Here is a 27481-nt window from a genome sequence, read left to right on the forward strand (position 1 = left end):
AGGAAGGTCCAGGACATGTGTATTCCAAAAATGAAGGAATACTCAAATGGTAGAATAGTACAGTTGTGGCTGACAAGGGAAGTCAAAGCTATTGTAAAAGCAAAAGAGAGGGCATACAACAAAGCAAAAAATAATGGTAAGATAAAGGATTGGGAAGCTTTTAAAAACCTACAGAGAGCAACTAAAAGAATCATTAGGAGGAAAAAGATGAATATGAAAGCAAGCTAGCAAGTAGTGTCAAAGTGGATAGTAAAATCTTTTTCAAGTATGTTTAAAAAAAAAGAGAGATGAGAGTAGATATAGGACCACTAGAAAATGAGGCAGGAGAAATAATAACGGGGGACAAGGAGATGGCAGATGAATTGATGAGTATTTTGCAACAGTCTTCACGGTGGAAGGCACTAACAGTGTGCCAGATGTTGAAGGATGTGAGGGAAGAGAAGTGAGTGCAATTACTATTACAAGGGAGAAGGTGCTCAAAAAGCTGAAAGACCTAAAAGACAAGTCACCTGGACCAGATGAACTGCACCCTAGGGTTCTGAAAGAAGTAGTGTTAGAGATTGTGGAGGCATTAGTAATAATCTTTCAAAAATCATTGGACTCTGGCATGATGCCAGAGGACTGGAAAATTGCAAATGTCGTTCCACTCTTTAAGAAAGGAGGAGGGCAGCAAAAAGGAAATTATAGACCAGTTAGCCTGACCTCAGTAGTTGGGAAGATGTTGGAGTCAATTGTTATGGTGATGCAGGACAAAATTAGACAAAGTCAGCATGGTTTCTTTAAAAGAAAACCTTGCCTGACAAACTTGTTGGAATTCTTTGAGGAGATTACAAGTAGGATGGATAAAAGGGATGTAGTGGATGTTATATATTTGGACTTTCAGACGACCTTTGACAAGGTGCCACACATGAGGCTACTTACCAAGTTAAGTGCCCATGGTATTATAGGGAAGTTACTGGCAAGGTTAGAGCATTTGCTGATTGGTAGGAGGCAGTGAGTGGAAATAGAAGGATCCTTTTCTGGTTGGATGCCAGTGACTAGTGGTGCTCCACAGGGGTCAGTGTTGGGACCTCCTCCTTTTTATGCTGTACTTCAGTTATTTATATGATGGAATAGATGGCTTTGTTGCCAGGTTTGCAGATGATATGAAGGTAGGTGGAGGGGCAGGTAGTGTTGAGGAAATGGGTAGGCTGCAGAAGGGACTTAGATTAGGAGAATGGGCAAAAAAGTGGCAAGTGAAATATAATATTAGAAAATGCATGGTCATGCACTTTGGTAGAAGAAATAAATGTGCAGACTATTTTCTAAATGAGGAGAAAATCCAAAAATTTGAGATGCAAAGGACTTGGGAGACCTTGTGCAGAACACCCTAAAGGTTAATGTTCATGTAGAGTCGGTGGTGAGGGAGGCAAATACAATGTTAGCATTCATTTCAAGAGGTCTAGAATACAAGAGCCAGGGGTGTGATGCTGAGGCACTGGTGAGACCTCACCTTTAGTATTGTGAACACTTTTGGGCTCCGCATCGAAGAAAAGATGTGCTGGCATTGGAGAAGGTTCAGAGGAGATTCATAAAGATGATTCCGGGAATGAAAGGGTTATCATAAGAGGGATGTTAGATAGCTCTGGGTCTGTACTCGCTGGAATATAGAAGTAGAAGGATTTGGGTGGCGGGGGGGGGGGAGAATCTCATTGAAACCTATCGAATGTTAAAAGGCCTGGACAGAGCAAATGTTTCCCATAGTTGGGGGAGTCTAGGACAAGAGGGCACAGTCACAGTATAGAGGGGCGTCCATTTAAAACAGAGACGCGGAGAAATTTCTTTAGCCCAAGGGGTGGTGAATTTGTGGAATTTGTTACCGCAGACAGCTGTGGAGGCCAAGTTGTTGGGTGTATTTAAGGCAGATCTTGATAGGTTCTGGATTAGACATGGCATCAAATGTTACGGGGAGAAGGCTGGGGAATGGGGCTGAGGAGGGAGAAAAGGATCAGCCATGGCCTAACTCTGCACCTATGTCTTATTTTCTTATGGTAAATGGTTGGGTTCAGAGGGATGTGAAGCCATGGAGAAGTTGGCAGGGGAGTTGTGATGGCTGAGCCCATAACTACTGAAACTCATCTTTCCTTTTGACTTTAGGGCACAAGCTCTGGCTGAAGCTCTGGGTGTTGATCGGCCCTTGCCAAAGTGGGGATCAAAGCTCCACCCCGTCATTTCAGGAATTGCAGATGCCAGGGCACTCATTGGACCAGAAGTATCTGGAGGAGTGGAAGAAACTGGTGGAGCTGCATTTTTGAGATGGTTAACTGAACTGGGCGTGTCAAGTAGCTTTTATTTTAAGTGAGAACAAATTCTGGTTCTTTCATCGATCAGAGCATGGTGTGGAAAGTACTGCATTCGGAGACATTGGCATATTCATTTCCATACATCGATGCTTAAATCAGAGCGGAGGGACTGAGAGGTAATGTCTATGACTTCTGGCCTTTTTTGCGGGTCGGGTACTATAAGTATATTTTACATCCCTCCCCACCCAGCTGCTCTTTAGTAATCTCCCTCCTACCCTGGATTTGGGAGTTTGTAATGAATTAAACCAGAGATTAGAGCATGAAAAAATACTCTGGGAAAGGAGCCATGCTTAGCAGTTAAACTCTGATCTTAGTGCAGCTATCTCCCAAACATTATTCCCGGTGGTTTACTGTCTTCAGGTAGTGGCAAAAGGTCATTGTTCATTGCTGCTAGTTACTTTACCATGACTTTTTGATTTAATTTGGTAAATTGGTTTATTATTGTCACTTGTGTCGAGATACAGTGAAACTTTGTCTTGCATGCTATTCATACAGATCAGCTCATTGTAGCCATGCATTGAGGTAGTACAAGGTAAGACCAACAGAATACAGAATAAAGTGTTGCAGTTACAGAGAAAGTGCAGTACAGGTAGACAATAAGTTTCAAGGTAATGACAAGATAGATTGTTAGGTCACTTGTATCATATTTAAGAGTGTGCGGTAGTCTCATAACAGAAGGATAGAAGCTGTGGTAGTGGTATACGCTCTCAGGCTTTTGTATCTTCTGCCCGATGGGAGAGGGAGAGAATAGACAATGTCAGAGCTGGGTGGGATCTTTGATTATGCTGCCTGATTTACTGAGGCACTAAGAAGTGTAGACAAGGTCCATGGAGGAGAAGCTGGTCTCTATGATGTGCTGAGCTGTGACCACAACTCTGCAATTGCCACACCAAGCCATGATGCATCCAGTGTGGATGCTTTGATTTAAAAAAAACTGGTGAGAGTCAAAGCAGAAGTGACTAATTTCTTTAGTCTAAAGAAGTAGAGGCAATGGTGAGCTCTGCTGGACCAGGGCAGACGATTAGTGACGTCACTTCTGGGAACTTGGCGCTCTCAGCCCTCTCAATCTCAGCACTATTCGTGCAGACACTGACTCCTTCCTGAAGGCAATGACCTGTTCTTTTGTTTGGTGGCATTGAGGGGAACGTTGTTGACATGGTACCACTTCACTCTCCTCTCTATCTCCTTCCTGTGTTCCAACTTCTCATTGTCTAACTTACAGCCCACTATGATGGTGTTATCTGCACACTTCCAGGGTATTGGAGCCAAATCTTGCCGTGCAGTTGTGAGTCTGGAGGGAGAAAGTAAGGGGCTGAGGACACAACCTTGAGGATAATTGTGACAGAGGTGTCGCTGCCTATCATTACTGATTGTGATCTGTTGATCAGGAAGTCAAACATCCAGTTGCAAGGGAGGTGTTGAGTCCCAGGTCTAGGAGTCTGGAGATGAGTTTAAAAGCAGAGCTGTAGTCAATAGATATTAGTCTAAGATGGGTCTCTTTACCGTCCAGATGTTCCAGAGGTAAGTGTTGGGCAAAGAAGTTGGGCCCCACCATAGACCAATTTCAGCGGAAGGCGAATAGCAGTGGGTCTCTGGGAGCCTGGAGCTGATGTGTGCCTTGACCAGCGTCTCGAAGCACTTCGTGATGGTGGATGTCAGAGCCACCGGGTAGTAGTTGTTAAGGAACATTACCTTGTTTTTCTTCGTTACAGGGATGATAGTGGCATTAAAGCAGGGAGAGGTTTTAAAAAATCTGCAAATGCCCCCGCCAGCTAATCTGTGCAGGATCAAAGGACACCATCCAGGCCAGATGCTTCCTCTTCCAGAAGACTGAACTTACATCTGCAATAGTGACCGTGGGTTTGGGTGCTAATATTCTAATCCCCTTATATTCATACTCTTTCCGCCCCCCCCCCCATATATCCTGTCTTTGCTCTACCTCGACCCTAGGTTTTGCTCAGTAAGTTGATTTACATGGTTGTCAGAATTTGTCTCATTTCACGGGTTTGAACCTAGTTTTTGAAAATTTCCTGTAGAAAGGAGGTGGTGTGGGATCACTGATGTCTCAGACCAGTAATACTTTTACTCGTTTTAATATAAGTTATACCACCCATGAGACATCTGACCATTACAGCTCTCTGGTCTTTGTGAGGTCAGAAGCACCAAGAAAGATAGTTGTCTGGACTCTTAACTTTATAACTGATGCAGCACTTTGAGGGAACAGTTCAGGCTGCAGGTCAGTGGTGTACCAGCGTCAGAAGCAGGTTATTGCCCAGGGGAAGGTTGGACTTGAGTACAATTTATCCATCCAGTTGTCATACTTGCATTATAGAGTGTTAAGTGGGACAATCAGATCAACTGGCTAAACAGTAAGGGATGGTCAGACCAGTGAATGAAAGTCAATGCCGAATCACTTTGGAGCTAAGCCATTAAATTATTTGATATTCCATACTTCCAGAAGATGTTTGAAATAACGTAACAGATTTGTTAATAAAACTAAAGCCATGAGATTAAAAATGAGCTTGGGTATGAAATGGGCTTAGGAAGAGGACGGATAGCAGTGAATCATTGCTTTCCACAGTGCAGGAGAGAGGTGGGGTTTGCTCAGACTGTGGTATTGGATCACTGCATGTTAATGACCCAGATTTCAGCACTCTGACTCAAGGTTACAGCTGATGCAGATCTCAATTACAGTGAATGTTGTGGAGACTTCACAGAAAGATATGTACGGTGTGATGGTAGAGTGGTGTGTGGGTGATGACATTTAATGCAAAACAGCTTCACTTATTGATGGGGAGCATGAGAGATGTCCCTGTTTTAGAAGGTGCAGAGACAGCCACTGGGTGACCTCGTCAACAAACCTTGCAAAGTGGTGGGATAGATTGAGAAATCGCTGGGATTGGAATCAGGTTTGTTATCACTGACAAATGCCCTGAAATTTATTGTTTTGCAGCAGCAGTACAGTGCAGTCTATAAATACTAACGATTAAAATAAGTGTATATTAGAATCAGGTTTAATATCACCAGCATATGTCGTGAAATTTGCCAATTTAAGCAGCAACTGTACAATCCAATCCATGATAATCTAGGAACAACAATAATTAACTAAATCAATTACAGTAAGCATATCTTGCATATTAAGTAGTTCAATTAAAAATGGTGCAAAAACAGAAATAATAAAAGTGAGGTGTTTGTTCATGGACCGTTGAGAAATCTGATGGTGGAAGGGAAGATACTGTTCCTACAACGTTTGTGTGTGTGTGTCTGTCTGTCTTCGGGCTCCTATTCCACCTCCCTGATGGTCGTAATGAGAAGAGGGCGTATCCTGGGTGGTGAGGGTCTTTAATGATAGACACTGTCTTTTTGAGGCATCGCGTTTTGAAAATGTCCTCAATGGTGGAGAGGTTAGTGCTCATGATGGAGCTGACTGAGTTTACAACCTATGAATGGATCATTGCATCCTTTCTTTATTAACAGAAGAATATTGTTTAAGGAAATTGTGCCCAATCTTTAATTCACTGATCGGAGTCCAGCTGAAATGTTACCTGATTCTGCATACTGCACTTGAAACCAGAACTTTGAGGTTTTGCAGAAGGTTCAGCAAGTGCTAATGAGAGGAACCTCAGCCGTCTCAAAGAATTGAAACGTTCTCTATTTATGTTTGGATCAGAAATATTACCTGATTTGAGACTTTGTGAAAGTGTTCAAGAGCATCAGTGGCTTTGGTAGGAAAAATCTGTGGCAGAAGGGTTAGGATAAAAGAATTATAAGTGTGCAACACACACCAAATGCTGGAGGAACTCAGCAAGTCAGACAGCATCTACAAAAATTAATAGACAGTCAACGTTTCAGGCTGAGACCCTGCATCAGAACTGGTCCAAACCTTGACTGACCTGCAGAGTTCCTCCAGCATTTTGAGTATGTTGCAATATACACAATCTGCAGAATCTCTTGTGTTGCTTATCAGTAGTGTGATGATTTTTTTATTATTATTATGCAGCAAGTTTTGTGACTTAACAAAGAAAAATAATGGAGAGAGTAGGGGAATGTGGCTAATTGAAATGTTCTTTCAGAGAGCCTCAGCTGTGCTTTACTGTCCACATCCTCCTCGTCCTGTGGATTGGAATACCAGCACCTTCCAGGTTAGCTGGCCTGACTCTGGTTGCAGACAGGCAGTTCATTATCTTACTAGTTGGAGTGAGGGAACCAGATCATCATTAGTGAAATGCTGATGATCTCGGGTTGTTTGATGGAATGGGGAACAAGGGCTTGATCTGGGCTATTGAGAGTTGGTGTTAATCTCCTCTGGTCTCTCTGTGCTTTACAGAGAGAGTGATGCTGCTCAGTCTCTTGTTCTTTTCCATTGGACTGTTTTTCCCCCTCTGCTCTCCAGCCACGGGCTCAGATGTTTTCCTTGCTGTTCATTTCCTTTCTTCCTCGATGTGAGCTGACTGTCGTACTTCTGACCTCTGGAATCCTGAAAAGTCTGTACCTCAGTACCAGCTGGTAATTTCTAAATCAAGAAAGACTGCAGGTCAAAATTCCAGCAAAGCACTGAAGAGCGAGATGGTGGATTAACCTTGCAAATAAACTGAATTAAGGTACAGTTGCGTTTGGGTGCTCCAGGGTATAGGGATTGATTATAGACCAGAAGATCATGTTCACTTTGACACACAATGTATTTCTAACAGAGAAAATTGGCAGGAAGAGAAGAGAGATGCAACAGTCTAGGCTTGAGTAGATAAACTTAAGGATGCTTAAGTCTACAAGGACTTCCCAAATGGCGTGGTGAAGAAAACTTTTATTAGAATCAGTTGTATGGTCTGTGTTTTTTAACTAGGATCCAATATTACATTGGAGTGACACATCCTGGCCTTGAAATTGAAAGAGGTTTGATGTTGGTTTTGGCTGGATACCTGGTGAAGTAAGAGGAATTGTAGAATGTTTTCAGTAGTCATCTTTTTTTTGCATGAAAAGTCACAGTTGGGCGCAGTTGGAAAACACTCGCAAGGACAGACATACTGCAGATTAAACTTTCCTAAAGTGCTGAGTATGAGTGAGCAGCTGAATAAGTCTTGATGGTCCATTGTATGAGTAGCGGTGTTTCAAATGAACTGAGAGTCCTGGATGTTTCTTTCTGTAGCCCCAAGAGTCCCGAAGACCTATGAATGAACGGGATTGATGAACATCCATCTGCACCTCCTGAGCCAGTCCATGCCAAGGCAGGGACGTTAGATGGGAAGGGTTGCCTTCAGGAGGGAGAGCTGCTCCACATCGTGAAGGTGAGTAGTGAACATTGAGTCTGTGGTCTCAGAGAGTGTCACATGTTGCTGCAGGAATTACTGTGTATGGATGATAGTGAACATTCCACATTTGAGAATAGATAGAGGTGAAGAGTGACAGGGCTGCATTGGGAATAGGGAAATGCCCATAGTTTTCCAGGTCAGGTGGTGGCTTTGTAATGTGAATACTGAGTGCATCTATCCCTCTTCCTCTCCCCCCCTCCCCCCCCCGATCCCAACACTACCTGCCCCTCCACCTATCTTTATATCATCTGCAAAGTTGGCCACAGAGTCATTAATTCTGTCATCCAGATCATTAACATATTGCATGAAAAGTAGCTGAGTCAGCACTGACACTTGTGGAACACCACCAATACCAGCAGCCACTCATTTCCCAGTGTTGAATCTAAAATGGTTTGTTCTTTGATCCTGTTGGGAAATATTTTATTGCTAAGATAATATGTCCTTGTCTCCACCCATACCTCTTGACATTGAGGAGATTGAAACAAGTGAGGCACCCCTCCCTCCCCCCGCCCCCCCATCGTAACTGAATCTTACAGGAGCACCATTGAGAGCGTCCTGACAAGCTGCATCTCCATCTAGTTTTGGGAGCAGCAGAGCATCGGACCAGAAGTCCCTACAAAGGACTGTGATAGTCATAGTCATACTTTATCGATCCCGAGGGAAATTGATTTTCAATACAGTTGCACCAACCAAGAATAGAGTATAAATATAACAATATAAAACCATAAATAATTAAATAGTAATATGTAAATTATGCCAGGAAATAAGTCCAGGACCAGCCTATTGGCTCAGGGTGTCTGACCCTCCAAGGGAGGAGTTGTAAAGTTTGATGGCCACAGGCAGGAATGACTTCCTATGACGCTCTGTGTTGCATCTCGGTGGAATGAGTCTCTGGCTGAATGTACTCCTGTGCCCAGCCAGTACATTATGTAGTGGATGGGAGACATTGTCCAAGATGGCATACAACTTGGACAGCATCCTCTTTTCAGACACCACTGTGAGAGAGTCCAGTTCCATCCCCACAACATCACTGGCCTTACGAATGAGTTTGTTGATTCTGTTGGTGTCTGCTACCCTCAGCCTGCTGCCCCAGCACACACCAGCAAACATGATAGCACTGGCCACCACAGACTCGTAGAACATCCTCAGCATCATCCAACAGATGTTAAAGGACCTCAGTCTCCTCAGGAAATAGAGACGGCTCTGACCCTTCTTGTAGACAGCCTCAGTGTTCTTTGACCAGTCCAGTTTATTGTCAATTCGTATCCCCGGGTATTTGTAATCCTCCACCATGTCCACACTGACCCCCTTGGATGGAAAGAGGGGTCACCGATACCTTAGCTCTCCTCAGGTCTACCACCAGCTCCTTAGTCTTTTTCACATTAAGCTGCAGATAATTCTGCTCACTCCATGTGACAAAGTTTCCTACCGTAGCCCTGTACTCAGCCTCATCTCCCTCGTTGATGCATCCAACTATGGCAGAGTCATCAGAAAACTTCTGAGAATGACAAGACTCTGTGCAGTATTTGAAGTCTGAGGTGTAAATGGTGAAGAGAAAGGGAGACAAGACAGTCCCCTGTGGAGCCCCAGTGCTGCTGATCAGTCTGTCGGATGCACAGTGTTGCAAGCACACGTACTGTGGTCTGCCAGTCAGGTAATCAATAATCCATGACACCAGCATAGCATCCACCTGCATCGCTGTTAGCTTCTCCCCCAGCAGAGCAGGGTGGATGGTATTGAACGCACTGGAGAAGTCAAAAACCATGACCCTCACAGTGCTTGCTGGCTTGTCCGGGTGGGCATAGACACGGTTCAGCAGGTAGACAATGGCATCCTCAACTCTTAGTCGGGGCTGGTAGGCGAACTGGAGGGGATCTAAGTGTGGCCTAACCATAGGCTGGAGCAGCTCCAGAACAAGTCTCTCCAGGGTCTTCATGATGTGGGAGGTCAATGCCACCGGTCTGTTGTCATTGAGGCCACTGGGGCGCGGCGTCTTCGGCACAGGGACGAGGCAGGATGTCTTCCACAGCACAGGAACCCTCTGGAGACCGAGTAGATCCTCCCTACCATCCACTGGGGACATTTATCAGGAACGCTGTGAACCCAGGGGCCTTAGTATAATGAAGGATTCCACCCATCTATCCAGCATCCTCTTTGACTTTCTACCATCAGGCCCAAGACTCCGATGCACAAAGACAAGAACAGTCAGGGTGGGAAGCAGTTTCTTAAACCAGGCCATTAGGCTTCCAAACTCCCTGCCATATCACATTCGAAGTGTCGCCAGATAGTTTGTGCTGTACCTTACAATATCTACGTGTGATTGACTTGTAGATTTAGTTCTTGCTTTCCCAAGTTTTTGTGTGTTATATGTACTACTGTGCTTTACACCCTGGTCCAGAGAAATTTTGTCTTATTTGACGGTATACAGAAATATAGTTCAATGACAATAAACTTAACTTGACTATCCCCCTCCCTGCCATCAGTGTTATTCTCCATGGTTAACTGTGCCTTCAGCTCTCAGAGTGTCAGTGGCAGATGCTTGGTCTTAGGCGCAGGTCATCATGGTAGTACTGTATATAGAAACGGTAAGAGGAAGATGGTTCAAAATGTGTGTCAGGCAGAGAGCAAAGAAAGCCAATATCAGCAGTCTAAATGATTGCCACTGCAATAGCAAAGGGGATGGACAAGTAAAATAACATTGAGGAGTGATGGTTCCAAAATATTGGAGAATAAAAGGACAAGCAAAGTCAAATCTAGTTGTTAAGATGAAGGATGATTTTGCTCCTTGCCTCCTGTCTTTGTGATAAAATATGTTGTAGGCATCAGCCAGGTATTCACATAAATCTCTCAAAGTTCAGCTCAGTTGCATCCTCTTTGTGTATCAGATGTTGAGAACATCACAGTACAGGAACAGGGCCCATGGCTGTGTTTACCTTGATACCTAATGATCGATTATGAGATTTTTTTTCACTTTTTCTGTTCATGCTCCTCTCAGCAACTCCTTTAACATTCCAATGCCAAAGCAGTTTCCAAGCTACTAGTTTAACTGTCAGGGGGCTCCAACTAACCTTTGTGTTCCGCTAATATCAGTCATAATCTTGGTCAGATCCCACTTGGAGTACTGTCTTCACCTCACTACAGGAAGGATGTGGATACTATAGAGATGGTGCAGAGCAGACTTACAAGGATGTCGCCTGGTTTGGAGGATGTACCTTATAAGAATAGGTTGAGTGAACTTGGCTTTTTCTCCTCGGAACGATGGAGGGTGAGAGGTGACGTGATAGAGGTGTATAGGGTGATGAGAGGCATTGATCTTGTGGATAGTCAGAGGGTTTTTCCCAGGGCTGAAATGGCTAACACAAGGGCCACAGTTTTAAGGTGCTTGGAAATAGGTAGCGAGGGGATGTTGGGTAAGTTTTTTACACAGAGAGTGGTGGGTGCGTGGAATGCACTGCCAGTGGTGGTGGTGGAAGCGGATACAATAGGTTCTTTTAAGAGCCTCTTAGATAGCTTAGAAAAATAGAGGGCTCTGCGCTAGGGAAATTCTAGGCAGTTTCTAGAGTAGGTTACATGGTCGGCACAACATTGTGGGCCAAAGGGCCTGTAATGTACTGTAAGTTTCCATGTTCTATGATCAACTGTCCTTGAAAAGAAGATGAGTAATTAAGGGAATGAAGGAGCGAAAGGTGAGGCATAGGAGCAGAATTTGGCCATTAAGCCCCTTGAGTCTGCTCCGCTATTTCATCATGACTCGTCCATTTCCCCCAACCCCATTCTTCCTGAAACCTTTCACACCATGACTGATCAAGAATCTATCAACCTCCACCTTAAATATACCCAAAGACTTGGCTTTCATAGCCGCCTGTGGCAATTAATTCCACGATTCACTACCCTCTGGCTAAATAGTTCATCATTCTAAATGGATATCCTTTTATTCTGAGGTTATGTCCTCTGGTCCTAGACTCCACCACAGGAAGCATCCTCTCCACGCCCCCTCTGTCTAGACCTTTCAATAGGTTTCAATGAGAATTCCTTCATTCTTGCAGTGAACACAAGCCCAGAGCTATCAAATGATAAGCCTTTCATTCCCGGAATCATTTTTATGAACCTCCTTTGAACACTCTCCAATGTCAACACATCCTTTCTTAGATAAGAATCCCAAAACTGCTCACAATACTTCAAGTGAGACCTCACTAGTGCCTTATAAAGCCTCAGCATTACATCCTTGTTTTTATATTCTCATCCTCTTGAAATGAATGCTAACATTGCATTTTCCTTCCTCACCACAGACTCAACCTGCAAATTAATCTTTCAGGAATACTGCACAAGGACTCCCAAGTCCCATTGCACCTCTGATTTTTGAATTTTCTCACCATTTAGAAGATAGACTACACTTTTATTCTACCAAAGTGCATGACCATACACCTCCCGACACTGTATTCCATCTGCCCTTTCTTGTCCGTTCTCCTAATCTATTTAGGTCCTTCATGTTTCCTCAACACTACCTGCCCATCCATCTAATTCATATTGACCACAAACTTGGCAACAAAGCCTTCAGTTCAATCATCCAAACCGTGAACTTGCAACGTAAAAATAAGTGGTCCTAATACTGACCCCTACAGAACGCCACTAGTCACTGACAGCCAATCAGAAAAGGCTCCCTTTATCGTCACCTTTTGCCTCTGCCAATCAGCCAATCCTCTATCCATGCTAGTATCGTTCCTGTAATACCATGGGCTCTTATCTTGTTAAGCAGCCTCGTGTGGTACATTGTCAAAGGCCTTCTGAAAATCAAAGTAAGCAACGTTCACAGATTCTCCTTTGTCTATCCTGCTTGTTATTTCTCTAAGAATTCTAACGGATTTATCAGGCAAAGTTTTCCCTTAAGAAACCATACTGACGTTGGCCTATTTTATCATGTGCCTTCAAGTACCTGAAACCACATTCTTAACAATCAACTCCAACATCTTTCCAACCACTGAGCTCAGGCTAACTGGCTTATAATTTCCTTTCTTCTGCCTCCCTCTCTCCTTGAAGTGTGGAGTGACAATTGTCATTTTCCAGCCTTCCAGAACCATGCCAGAATTGAGTGATTCTTGAAAGATCATTATTAATGCCTGCACAATCTCTTCAGCTACCTCTTTCAGAATCCTCGTATGCAGTCCTTCTGGTCCAGGTGACTTATCTATCTTTAGACCTTTCAGCTTCCCAAGTACCTTTTTCCTAGTAATGGCAACTTCACCAACTTCTGCCACCAACATTCTTGAACTTCTGGCATATTGCTAGTGTTTTCCACTGATGCAAAATACTTATTCAGTTTGTCTGCCATTTCCTTGTCCCCTGTTACTACCTCTCCAGCATCAGCAGTCCGATATTTACTCTCGCCTCTCTTTTTGTCCTTATAGATCTGAAAAAGGCTTTTAGTATCCTCTTTTATATAATTGGCTAGCTTACTTTCACATTTCCTCTTTTCTCTCCTTATGGGTTTAATAGTTGCTTTCTGTCGGTTTTTAAAAGCTTCCCAATCCTCTAACTTACCTCTGATTTTCGCTGTATTATATTGCCTCTCTTTTGCCTTTATGGCCACCTTGACTCCCTTGTTAGCCACATTTGTGTCATCCTACCTTTAGAATTCTACTGCTTCTTTAGGATGCATCTATCCCATACCTTACAAATTGCTCACAGAAATTCCAGCCACTGCTGCTTTGTGGTTATCCAGGAGGCTGAAGGTCTCCTAGAATTCCCACATCTCACACAAAGAGCACAACACAGATCCCAGAGCCAATCTCACTGTTCTGATTGTGTACACAACAGAGTCCCTGGAGCCATTCACTACTCTAACTGTGTGTAACACAGATCCCAGAGCCATTCGCTCTGCTCTCTGTAAACAACACAGTCTCCGGAGCCATTCTCACTGATCAATATGCACAACACAGTCCTAGAGCCATTCTCACTGCTCTAACTGTACACAACACAGTCCCGGAGCCATTCTCACTGATCAATATGCACAACACAGTCCCTGGAGCCATTCTCACTGATCTCTGTAAACAACACAGTCCCGGAGCCATTCTCACTGATCTCTGTAAACAACACAGTCCCCGGAGCTATTCTCACTGCTCTAACTGTACACAACACAGTCTTGGAGCCATTCTCACTGCTCTCTGTAAACAACACAGTCCTGGAGCCATTCTCACTGATCTCTGTGCACAACACAGTCCCCGGAGCCATTCTCACTGATCTCTGTAAACACAGTCCTGGAGCCATTTTCACTGCTCTAACTGTGCACAACACAGTCTTGGAGCCATTCTCACTGCTCTCTGTACTCAACACAGTCCCCGGAGTCATTCTCACTGATCTATATGCACAACACAGTCCCAGAACCATTCTCACTGCTCTGTGTACACAACACAGTCCTGGAGCCATTCTCACTGATCTCTGTGCACAACACAGTCCCCGGAGCCATTCTCACTGATCTATATGCACACCACAGTCCCTGGAGCCATTCTTACTGATCTCTGTAAACAACACAGTCCTGGAGCCATTTTCATTGCTCTAACTGTGCACAACACAGTCTTGGAGCCATTCTCACTGCTCTAACTGTGCACAACACAGTCTTGGAGCCATTCTCACTGCTCTAACTGTGCACAACACAGTCCCTGGAGCCATTCTCACTGCTCTCTGTACTCAACACAGTCCCCGGAGCCATTCTCACTGATCAATATGCACAACACAGTCCCCGGAGCCATTCTCACTGATCAATATGCACAACACAGTCCTGGAGCCATTCTCACTGATCTCTGTGCACAACACAGTCCCCGGAGCCATTCTCACTGATCAATATGCACAACACAGTCCCCGGAGCCATTCTCACTGATCAATATGCACAACACAGTCCTGGAGCCATTCTCACTGATCTCTGTGCACAACACAGTCCCCGGAGCCATTCTCACTGATCTATATGCACACCACAGTCCCTGGAGCCATTCTCACTGATCTATATGCACAACACAGTCCCGGAGCCATTCTCACTGCTCTGTGTACACAACACAGTCCCTGGAGCCATTCTCACTGATCTCTGTAAACACAGTTCTGGAGCCGTTGTCACTGCTCTAACTGTGCACAACACAGTCCTGGAGCCATTCTCACTGATCTCTGTAAACACAGTTCTGGAGCCGTTGTCACTGCTCTAACTGTGCACAACACAGTCCTGGAGCCATTCTCACTGATCTCTGTAAACACAGTCCTGGAGCCATTCTCACTGATCTCTGTGCACAACACAGTCCCCGGAGCCATTCTCACTGATCTATATGCACAACACAGTCCCCGGAGCCATTCTCACTGATCTCTGTGCACAACACAGTCCCTGGAGCCATTCTCACTGATCTATATGCGCAACACAGTCCTGGAGCCATTCTCACTGATCTCTGTGCACAACACAGTCCCTGGAGCCATTTTCACTGATCTCTGTAAACAACACAGTTCCCGGAGCGACTGCTCTGACTCTGTACTAACAGATGGAGAACGAACAATAAAGAGGAGGAAAATTCCTGTTGTTTGACGAAGAAACTTGCCAGATATGTACCTCACCCAAGCCTGATGAGCCATAGACTCACCACTCCCAACACCTGGTTCACTCCAACAATAGCAATCCTCCTGTCCCTACCATATTTTAATTTGCCTTTTTCTAATAAATTGCTATTTGATTGGGGATCGGGAAAACGTCGAAGGCCCACAAACACTCCTTTATAAAACACACTCACGGATCTTTGTGTTACCTCCTCTCTCGTTCCTGCTTTAATTGGGCGGCCAGAAAAATGAAAAGTGAGAGGGCACCAGATTAACAACAGTGAGGAAAGTGACAGTGATGAAGTTGAACTGGAGAGGCAGGAAAATTAGTGACTAGAGAACAATATTATTAGCCAATGGAGGCGAAGATGAGAGACGAGGTGCAATTGTTAAAGAGCAGCATGTAGAGATGACTCAAATGCAATAAGCTGGAAATGAGAAGGAGAGAGCAAAGTTTTAAAGGAACTTAGAGTTGTCCAAATGTTGAGACTTGAACAGACTTGTCTCCCATGCAATCTCTGATAGCCAATAGGCTGGTAGGAACAAGCACTGACTTGTGTTATCCACTTACTTTCAAAGTAAACTTATTATCAAAGGACATACCGTATATTTCACCATATAATAACTTGAGATGCATTTTCCTGTAGGCATTTACAGGAAAATACAATAGAATTTATGGTAAACTATACATAAATAAAGAGTAATAGCCAATGCCCTAAAAAAGACAAATTGTGCAATGAAAAATAAACAATATCGACAACATGAGTTATAGAATCCTTGAAAGTAAGTCTGTAGGTTGCAGAAACAGCTCAGAGTTGAGGTGAATGAAGTTATTTGTCTTGTTTCAGGAGTCTGGTGGTTTTACGGTTATCAATCAATCTAAACACCAAAAAAACATTCTCAGGTCATAAAACTGGCTCCAACCACAAGTAGCAGTACCTTGTGCACAGATACCTTGCACCTGTTTAGTAAGGGCCTCCTGAAATTAAGTAAGGCTTTCAGGTATTTATTAATATTTCTATTTTTAATATTATTCTTGAAGCCTTTTCTTTTACCTTTAATACAAAAGTGAACTACCAGAAATGTGGAAAACCCTGAAATAAAAACACTGTGCTGTAAATACTCAGTTGGTCAAGCGGCATCTGTGGGGAGAAAAGCAGAAGTTTCACGTTGATGATCCTCTATCAGAAATTGAAGATGAGAGGAGAGGTGTTAAGTTGCTAGAGAAGAATTAGTGGGAGGGCAAGACTGCAGGGAATGGCCATGAGATCGCTGAAGATGGTTGAGATTGTTCGATGAAAGGGTTGATGGTTAAAAGGAAAAGATGATGGTGAGGAGAATGTGAGCAGGAAAATAAAGGTCTGGGGAGGCTGTTGTTGAACTTGGTACTTTGATCAAAAAAAATATGATCGAAGTGTAGTGCTTTGCTTGGAGTCCAGGTGTTGGTGTTGATCTGGTCAGTATTGGTACCATGTCAGCTGTGGCTGCAATTGAAGTGTTCTAGAATTCTCAGCTCTTTCTATTTCAAGGGCAAAATTTGAGCTTCCCAGTTTGCCTGCCTCCCCTGCAATGAGACCTGGAACGAGATGAAGATTGTAGCACAAGTGGGTGTGTGATTTATTGTGTACCCTCTAGAAAGAAGTCTTGTTTTGCTGTTGCTCATCCTACATTATGCTTCTAACTCTAATAAATTTTTGCCTGCTCTTTTGTGTGCATGTGGCCTTATGATTTCACCGGGTATTCTACAGCCTCATATTTTTCACGTTTTCTTATATGTGGAAGATTATCTATCAAGTCTGTGATGCCTTTCAGAAGATTCGCATCAATCCCACTCTTTTGCACCTTGATGTTCCTCAGTTGTCCTGCCACTGACCTGCATGGGATAATTTACAGCAGGTACTTAGTCCACCAGCACAAGGGAGGAACCGGAGAAACCATAAGACATAGAAGAAGAGTTTGGCCCATTGAGCTTTCTCTGCCATTCCATCATGGCTGATTTATTATCCTGCTCAACGCTGTTCTGCCTTCTCCCTGTAAACCTTGACACCCTTACTCATCAAGACCCTATCAACCTCTGCTTTAAGTATACCAAAATGAATTGGCCTCCACAGCCATCTGTGACAATGAATTTCACAGATCCGCCACCCTCTTGCTAAAGGAATTCATCGTCCCTGTTCTGAAGGGGCACCCTTGTATTCTAAGGCTGTGCTGTCTGGTCCTAAACTGCCCTAGCGTAGGAAACATTCTCCCCACATCCACTCTATCTAGGCCTTTCACTATTTGATGGATTTTAATAATATCCGCCTCATTCTTCTAAACTCTAGTGAGAACAGACCCAGAGTCATCAAGCACTTCTCGTGTGTTAACCCTTTCATTCCCGGGCTAATTCTTGCGAACCTCCTCTGGATCCTCTCCAATGCCAGCACACCCTTTTTTCATTAAGGGCCTCAAAACTGCTCACACTACTCCAAGTGTGGCCTGACCAGTGCCTTGTAAACCCACGTGGGTATTATGAAGAACATGGAAGCTTAGCAAAGAGAGTATTGGAGTTCTTCAAAGCTGGGCTGCTTGCTGGAGCTTCAGTTTTTTTTTTAAATGGAGGTGACAAAAGTGATTAATGTAACATTGCAGAAGGATGTGAAGGCTTTGGAGAGGGTGCCAAAATTCACCGGGATTAGAGATGAGAGGGTGGACAAACTTGAGATGCCTTTTCTAGTGTGTAAAGAGCAGGCTGAGTAGCAAGTAGATGGAAGTATATAAAATCGAGAAGCATAGATAGGGTAAATAATCTTCTCAGGGTGGAACTGTCATACTAAAGGGCATAACTTTAATGTGAAAGGGGGAATGCTTAAAGAAGAAAATAAGGCAAGTTTTCTTTGCACAGAGTGACAGGTGCCTGGAACAAGCTCCCAGGACAAATGCTGGAAGCAATACAATAGCAAACTTTAGACAGGTACCTGAGCAGGCAAGGAATGAAAGGATGTGATTACAGGATTGTTGAACCTAGTTGAATCCATTGGTGTCATTGTTGTTGAGCTGTAGTTACTGCCCTTGTGTTACCTCACTGCAGTCTGCTGTTGGTGGGAGATAAGAGACTTGGGAATGTTAAATGATTAGGCATGTTTTGATAAAGATGAAGCCATTTCAGTCCAAAGTCCATAATTCAGAAAATATGCATTGCCTTTGACTTTCTATGGACCTCTTGCAAGAGTTTCTTTACTATTATACTGGGTTTCAGTGCAACTTCTTTATCTTCCCATACAAATGTTTGGAAGTTGTTTAAAAAGTCATTTGTTGGTAGTACTAAACTTTAGTGATTAGCTCCATGAATGTAATCTAAGTTATTCATTGTACCAAAATTTAGGTATTATTTGCAGTTGGAGATGCCCTTGAGGTTTTGGAGTGAGCACTAATGGCAGAAGCAGGAAATAACAGAAAGGTTAATACCTAAACACAAATAGTAAAGCCTCAAACCATCTGGTAGAGAGTGAATGGATGTCCACATTGTCCACAACTTTACTGTATATCTGCGTTTGGAGTATTCTTGTGGTTGGAGGTAGATGAGAGACAAGGGACAAGTGTGGACTCGTTTTCAAGGTGATCCGCAAACAGGTACATACTTCTACCAAGGAACAATAATAGGTTAAAATAATGGATTGTGAAATACTCAGTTGGCTCTGTAAACTAGAATTCAATTCTGCCTCATTTAAAAAAAGTTACTCACCTAGTGTTGAATGGAAGGCATGTAGATTTTCAAATATTAGGATAATTAAGAGACGGTGGTTGTTACAGGAAATTGGTGGTAATGTAAAAGATCAGACAGGATGTATTGAATGTCAGAGCACATACAAGGAGATGCTAGTTCTCCTATTATCATTGAACAGTCAGCCCAAAAGGGCCTTGACAGTTTGCATTTACCTTCAGTAATTCCGCTTTGAGCGGATGTTACCAATCAGATTTGGCACCGTTGGAATTATTCAGACAGAAGATCAAAAGCTTGATCAAAGCTGTCCGTTTTAACAAGCATTTATAGGATTAAATATGAAGAACTCCAGGTGCTTCGAGCCTGGATAACTCTGTCAACGCAGTGTGAAGTGGGTAGGCAGGGGAAATTGGAAGAAGACAGAGATATTGAATAGTTGTTGGAGGAGATTGGAGACGGAAGAAGGGTGAGACTGTGCAAGTGTTTGAATCCATAATGAGAATTACAATATAGAGCTCATTGGAGACTGTTGCTGGGGTGTAACAAGTATACAGGTGAAGGAATGGATTATAAATCCTGAGATGAGTTGAGAAACTTGCAGTGGTGATCTCAAACCATGTTCCACCCAAACATTATGCTCGTTTCCTATTGGAACAGGAGCTGAGATTAACAGTAATGACTGTGGCTTACTCAGTGTCTTGATGATGAAAGAAAGCTTGCATTTGTTGCAGCAACTGCAGGTGGAGAGGCTTCAGGGAAAGCTATTGTAACAGGTACAAGTGTCATCACTGGAAACACTGGCTAGGAGTGATGCATAGGCAAGAATATAGGTGGGCCAGTTACCCTGTGTGCATTCCTGACCACATCACTGCATCACCCTGATCTTTACTCATAAGGAGCATATTGCAAGTGGAGTGCTGGGATTTAGGGGAGAAACGTCGCTGTAATTCTCTAACACGAGGAAATCTGCAGATGCTGGAAATTCAAGGGAGAGGATCATGGGACGGGAGGACGAGGGAGAAAGAAAGGGGGAGGGGGTGAAGCCCAGAGGATGGGCAAGTAGTTATAGTGAGAGGGACAGAGGGAGAAAAAAGAGAGAGGGAAAAAAAGGGAAAAGAAAAAAAAAAATAAATAAGTAAGGGATGGGCTATGAAGGGGAGGTGGGGCATTAACGGAAGTTAGAGAAGTCAATGTTCATGCCATCAGGTTGGAGGCTACCCAGACGGAATATAAGATGTTGTTCCTCCAACCTGAGTGTGGCTTCATCTTGACAGTAGAGGAGGCTGTGGATAGACATATCAGAATGGGAATGGGATGTGGGATTAAAACGTGTGGCCACTGAGAGATCCTGCTTTCGCTGGTGGTGTTCTCTGGTAGGTGTTCAGCGAAACGGTCTCCCACCCTGCGTCAGGTTTCGCCAATATATAGAAGGCCACATCAGGAGCACTGGATGCAGTATATCACCCCAGCCGACTCACAGGTGAACACCATCCCTCGATTTATGCGAGGGATGGTGTTCTCGGTAATCAGTTTCACTTGAGGCAAAGCATCAAACAATTGGATTCATTAGATAGAGGTTAAAAGGTAAATTGAAATTTCAAAGGGAAACAAAAGCCTAGCAATATACAATCAATCCAGTGGTATGTGCCAAATCTACTCAGTGGCCACTTTGTTTTGTACTTTCTCTACCTAATAAAGTGACCACTGAGGGTATGTCCATGGTCTTCTGCCGCTGTAGCCCACCCACACCAAGGTTTGACATGTGCGTTCAGAGATGCTCTTCTGCATACCACTGCTGTAAAGCATCTTTATTTGAGTTACTGTTGCATTCCTGTCAGCTTGAACCAGTCTGGACATTCTTCTCTGACCTTTCGAAGAACATAGAAACATAGGAAACCCACAGCACAATACAGGTCCTTTGACCCATAAAGCTGTGCCAAACTTGTCCTTACTACCTCGGCTTACCCATAGCCCTCGATTTTTCTGAGCTCCATATACCTATCCGGGAGTCTCTTAAAAGACCCTATCGTTTCCGCCTCCACCACTGCCGCCAGCAGCCCATTACACGCACTCACCACTCTCTGCATAAAAAAACTTACCCCTGACATCTCCTCTGTACCTACTTCCAAGCACCTTAAAACTGTGCCCTCTCGTGTTAGCCATGTCAGTCCTGGGAAAAAGTCTCTGACTGTCCACTGAACTTTCTTGTTAGCAAGGCATTTTCATCACAGAACTGCCACTGAATGGATGTTTTTTGTTTTTCGCACTATTCTCTGTAAACTCTAGAGACTGTTGTGCATGAAAATTTCAGGAGATCAGCAGTTTGAGATACTCAAACCACCCCATCTGACACCAACAATCATTCCACAGTCCAAGTCACTTGGATTTCATTTCATTTCATTTCATCCCCATTCTGATGTGGCCTGAACAACTGAACCTCTTGACCACATCTGCAGGCTTTTATGCATTGAGTTGCTGCCACATGATTGGCTGATTAGATGTTTGCATTAACAGGCAAGTATACAGGTGTACCTACTAAAGTGGCTTAGTGTAGTTCAGAAGTTTAAATGGGCTAAAAGACATTTTAAGGGTCAAGTAATTAAGTACATAATGTTTTAAATTATTTTTAAAAAGGATAATGAAATTGTGGGAAAAGTTATGCTTTGACAGACTGAACTGAGTGAGTTAACTTTGAGCAACACACATCAAAGTTAATCAACACACATCGAAGGGTCTCGGCCTGAAACGTCGACTGCACCTCTTCCTACAGATGCTGCCTGGCCTGCTGCGTTCACCAGCAACTTTGATGTGTGTTGCTTGAATTTCCAGCATCTGCAGAATTCCTGTTGTTTGAGTTAACTTTGAATGTTTTCAAAGAATGGCTGCTCTAGAGGTGGGTGTGGTGCTTGGTGGTAGGATATGTTGCAATATTTATGATGAAAGTCACGAAAAATAAATAATTTGCCATTATTTTGTGTGACAAAGACTGAAATTGATGCATTTGTAGCCCTGTATCCATTTGTGTTCTCCCGCTCAGCCTCTTCCCACGATGCTGAAGTAAGGACCACCGGAGTTTGGTGACAACACAAAGCTGGTGATTCAGCAACGTGTGGGAATTTCTGTAAAAGATATCCAGAAAATAATTTAAAGTGTAAGATCATTTAATGTGGATTAGGTGTGAGGTGATAGTATTTAGCAAGAATACAGACAAGAAAGGGTGTGGGTTAAGGCTTTCAATACACTAATCCCTACGTGTACAAATGCTGATGAGAAGTAATTTTTTTTCCATGTTTACTTTGGATATCTGATCAGGATTTGTGCTGCTCTAGCAGTTTACAGTGCCCCCCCCCACCAATGTTTTAGATTTTTTTTACTTGGCAGCAATTGGTTGGCACTTCATTTGGGATGGGTGTGGTGTGTGGCCAAGTGGCTAAGGCGTTGGGCTCACGATCTGTAGGTTGTGGGTTTGAGTCTCGGCCGAGGCAGCGTGTTGTGTCCTTGAGCAAGGCACTTAACCACACACTGCTCCAGTCCACCCAGCTGAAAATGGGCACCAGCACATGCTGGGGGTTAACCTCGCGATAGACTGGCGTCCTATCCGGGGGGGGGGAGGGGAGTCTCGTACTCTCAGTCGCTTCGTGCCACAGAAACCGACATAAGCACCGGCCTGATGGGCCACGAGGCTCGGGACAGACTTTGACTCATTTGGGTTGGGGTTTTTGTGTAATTGGAAAAGCTTTTAAAGGGCATTTGTGTGGAGGTCTGCCTATTTGTATGCGCGGCATGGTTAGGACAGCTGCTCTACAGCCCACCGATCGGGGTTTGACGTCTGCCGCTGTCCATAAGTTTGTACTCTCCCCATGTGACCGTGTGGGGTTTCCCGGGTGCTTCAGCTTCCTCCCACGTTCCGAAGACGTGCAGGTTCGGATTAGTAAGTTGTGGGCGTGCGGCGTTGGTGTCAGAAGCGTGGCGACACTTGAGGGCTGCCCCCAGCACGGTTCTCCGACTGTGGCCATTGGTGTATTTCACTGTTTGAACGTTTCGCTGTAGATGGGGCAAATAAGCAAATCTCCCTCTGCACACCTAAGCTGCAGAAGGAAATTTCTCAATGGGGTAAGGAGTTAACAGGTATTTGAATATAACTTGTTTGGTTGGGATTAAGACTGAAGGCAAACACGATGAGTGCTGAAGCCATTTTGTGATCGGCTAGTGAAAAATACCTGTTTACAATTTAATGCACTGAACTATAAATGTTTTCTGTGCTGTCCTTTACAGTCCTTCCCACAACTTGCCTAAATTGTGTTGTTAGCAAGCTGAGGTGTTCCCTGCTCCTGAATCATTTTGGTTGGGGTAAAGAGAAGTGGAAGAAGCACTGTAACACAGTATTCTACAGTCAAACACTCCCCATCTGCTTCAGGATTTTCCACTCGTTTACCAGTTTATCATCCAGTAGAAGGTTGTCAGGCACAACGTTAGCAGTTGTGTTCTCATGTTTGCGTTCTGAGGAAGGGTCCAACCCCAAAACTTTGAAATTTGTTTTCTGTAGATGTGTCCTGCACCATGCTTCCAGTGTTTTCTGATTGTTGTTCCAGACTTTGCAACAATTTTCTTTTGACTGTCTGGTGCGTGCGACAGCATGTTAAATTTATACACCAGTGACTCAAAGTCACTTCTGCATGGTTCTCAAACTTGTGGGGGTTCTTCAGAAATCCAAGTCCACATTGAGTCAGAATATTGGACCCGACTGTGGTCACGCCAAACAAACCTGCCACCTGTCTCTCGCCAGGTTGGGGGGGGACTCCTGTCTTTTCCAGTCCCGCAGAAGAATCCCCTCGAGTGACCCAAACAAACTCATCGAAATGATCAGCTGTCTGCAGGAGGACAAAGTGAGGCTGGAGGAGGATCTGAACACAGCTGAGTCCAAACAGCAGGGGCTGGGCGGCACTGCACAATCTCAGGTATTCTGGCACTGCATGCAAATGTTGAAAGACTTCAGTTCTTTAATGGTGGAGGACATCCATGCGTAGCCAAGTTCTGTTACTCATCCCTAATTGCCCTTGATTGCTTTTGAGGTATTGTCTTGGTCCTCTGTCACACCTGTGGCAAAGGCACTCCCAGGGAAGGGTTTCTGGGGAGAACGGTGATACATTTGCAGGTCTTGTTGGGCCTCCCTCATTTACCCTGACACACAGATAGTGGAGCGTGGGGTTTGGCCCAGTACTGACGGATGCGCATTTGGCTTTGGAGAGCATGCCCTTTACACCGTGCTTGTCTTGGTCTGTCTCAGTACTGGGTGATGATGCTGGGAAGTCAGGTGCCTCTGCTCACTGTATTGAATCCCAGCCTCCGTGGTCTCCACTGACAATTCCACCTTTTTGCCTCTTGAAAGCATGAGATGGTTGCATGTCTAATCCCCAGGCTCGTCTCAGGAAGTAAAGGTGCCCAGCCAGTTGAAGAAACTGAAGGAATTGTTCCAGGTAGCCAGCTGGACATGTGCTGTTCTGGTGCTTGTAGTAACCGTGACCAACTGTGCTTGCTTCTGTCCATCAGGGTACAACTGACCTGGAGAAACACTTGGAGATCTTGGTGCAGGAAAATGATCGACTGAAGCAGGAGCTAAGTGGCAGCCAGCTCCGGTTCCAGCAGCTGCGGTCCTCCCTCCCCCCCTGCACGGACTGTGAACACAGTAAGGTAAGAGAAAATGTGGAACACCACATCACGGGATGTCACACGGCACGTCTCAGCCAGTTTACTTTGGAGCGTGAGGGCAATGGTGTAACGGGAATGTTGCATGCATGCACAGATTTCCCAAGAACATTGTGTAAGAGATCAACCAGAAACGGGTCAGCTTCAGTGATGTTGATTAAGGGAGATCTGTTAGCTTGGATGCTGTGGAGGAGATCTTTAGACCTTTTATTGGTGCTGTGAGCTGATTTGTATCTCACTGAGAGAGAAGGTGGAACGAGCATATAACATCTCATCTGAATCACGACGCTCCCTTAGTACTGATCAGTGGCTGAAACAGAACTTGAACTCATAGCTACTGGACTTGAGGTGCAGGTGCCAGCAATGAGTCACAGGTAATTCACTGGAGGTCAGGGCTAGTGCTGGCCTTCTCTTCAAACAGTTTGGATTAGTCTTAAAGTCTTAAAAAACTTTTTTTAAGTCTTAAAAGACTTAACTGTGCTTTTGCACCAGAAACACTTTCAGACTAGCCCTAAATAAGCACCGAAACCTGCTTATTTAACTGGGTTCTTATGTTTCATTTCATCGTTGCCCTTTGACGCGAGTGTAGTACACCACCTGTTTTAGTACAGGGTCTTCCACAGCACAGTTGGGTGTGGTGAGGAGAACTTGCAGAGGAATCAGTGTGATTTCAGCATGAAGCTGATCCTCTCCCCAGAACGAGGACGGGCAGGAGAGCTGGAGCGAGGCTCTTGTAGTGTTGACAGTGCGATTCTGGCTTGACACACAGGTCAGCCTGTGATGAGTGCCAGAACTGAGAGCAGCAGTTCATACACCACGGCAATTTGATACTGTTCCCACTGAACCTCTGCATCATCTCCACTCTCCCATTGCCCAGATTCCTAGTAGCCTTGCCTTTAAATCTACAGCCCTTGGAGATGGCTAATTCCAGAAGGATTTCTCTTCACTCATTCTTAGATACCTTACTGCTTACAGCCTTTCACCAAGGTCAAGGGCAGTGTTCTCTGAACATCAGTTCCAACTAGCCTTCTGGGGAATCTCCTTAACTAGAGAATGAAGGCTTCAGTACCTGGGACTGAAATGGCTTTTCAAAATTGACTCATTAGTTAAATATTACCCGACGAAAGCAGAGGTAAAGGTCTGGGATGTTATGAAGGAACATAGTAAAGCATTAATCCAAAACCTGGCACTGCAGCCAAGTAAAATCTGAGAAGGATCCTCCCACGCCTAGTCCTTTCAATGAGTCGGCTCTTATTTCAAGCTGTTTTTACTTGATATTATCTGGTTGTTGGCAATTGTTTGTGGGCAGTGGCTGAAATTTTAAACAGTCAGGAAAGACCTTCACCAGAGCTCGAGGGCTGGAGCTGGAAGGATAAGGCAGTGACGTTTGTTCGCAGGAGCCTAGGAGACTGAAGAGTAACCTTGCAAAGGTATATACAATCACGAGGGACACAGATAGGATGCATAGCGAGTCTTTTTTTTTCCAACGATAGGGGAGTCTGAAGTAAGATGGCATGGGTTTAATGTGAGATTTAAAAGGGGCTGGGGGGGGGAACATTTTCACACAGAGGGTGTGGGTATCTGGAACAAGCCACCAGAAGAACCTGTAGGTGCCAGTACAATTATGATGTTAAAAGACACTTAGGCAGATACATGGATAGAAAAAGTTTAGAGGCTCACAGGGCAAATGTGGGCAAATATGGACAAGCTCAGATGGACATTTTGATTGGATCATGGATGGATTCTGTTTTGTAACTTCAAAACAAAACCAGTCAAAAGATAAACATGCAGCCGAGGTTAATGTGTCTGGACTACTTTATTTTACTTCAGTGAGGTGTGCACTTATAACATGGTGGCATGATGACGTATGCCATTCACATACTTTTACATTTAACCTGTAATGAATGAGACAGACAATGCTTAATCACTCAATATATTTACAGTATTACTCAATTATTACTGAAATATTAAATATGCAACAGGTTAGGCTAAAGGGTCTGTTTCTGTGCTCTGTGACTCAAAATCAGAATGTGCTTCATTTTCATCAGAGGATGAGCAGAGAAGAAAGACAATCATGGATATTGATCAGGTTTGCAAGAAGGATTTTTTATACTGCTGGATGATAAACAGATCCCATGTTCTCTTCCCTGTCATAGGAAAACTCTCGGTTACGGAAGCAAATGACAGTCTTACAGTTAGAGTTGCAAGAAAAGACCCAGCTGCTGTCAGAGCTGGAACAGCACCTGAAAGATGTCCTTCAGGACAGAGCTGAGAAGGAAGAGAGGCTGAATAAGCGCATAAGGGACTGCCATCTAGCTCTGGCCAAGCAGTCCACACCAGGAGTAAAGGTAAAAATGATTGCACTGCCGACCAGCAAGGCAGTGTTGCAGAGCCATTAGGTTGATGGACTTACTTTATACTACTAGATTGTTAGACCTGGATTAAAGGGAAAACTGAACATGCACCAAAGTCTTTACCTGAATTGTGGTTGTGCTCAGAGATGGATGAAGGGAATTCTTGGGTCCAAAACTGAGTAGGTTGTATAAAATGGACTGAGATTTTCCCACTAATGGACACATCTTGACATCTACCCTTGTATTACTCAGGATCTTGTCTGCTTCAGTAAGAACTCCCTCATTCTAATCCACTCCATGTAATACAGATCTTTGTGATTCCTTTTTTCCTTAACCAGATTTTTATAGAAAGTGAACAATGGGTACAGGTATCGTTTATAACTGACGGTTCAGTGACGAACTCCGCCATCTTCATCAGGGATGATGCCTGAGTATGTCTAATCTGGTGGTATTTATACCCCCATCATCTGTCCCTGATTGGTTAGTCCTCATCCAATCAGCTTT

The 27481-nt window shown here is 44.1% G+C and overlaps 1 protein-coding gene across 6 annotated transcripts in view; it reads left to right on the forward strand.

Moving 5' to 3' along the window:
* kifc3 (kinesin family member C3) overlaps positions 1-27481 on the forward strand; it is an 81958-nt gene that overhangs the window by 14575 nt on the left and 39902 nt on the right. For 2 of the 6 annotated variants that reach the window (XM_063066670.1, XM_063066674.1), the window contains exons 2-5: positions 2137-2458; positions 7486-7624; positions 24468-24608; positions 26780-26971. In XM_063066670.1, coding sequence (XP_062922740.1) covers positions 7511-7624; positions 24468-24608; positions 26780-26971 — 447 coding nt within the window. In that variant the 5' untranslated portion in view covers positions 2137-2458; positions 7486-7510. Of the gene's footprint in view, positions 1-2136; positions 2459-4054; positions 4199-7485; positions 7625-23703; positions 23876-24467; positions 24609-25856; positions 26054-26779; positions 26972-27481 lie in introns of those variants that run through there. The other 4 variants (XM_063066671.1, XM_063066673.1, XM_063066672.1 and 1 more) reach the window with 4 other exon arrangements.

Source organism: Mobula hypostoma, chromosome 14 (assembly GCF_963921235.1).
Source record: "Mobula hypostoma chromosome 14, sMobHyp1.1, whole genome shotgun sequence".
Lineage (NCBI taxonomy): Eukaryota > Metazoa > Chordata > Chondrichthyes > Myliobatiformes > Myliobatidae > Mobula > Mobula hypostoma.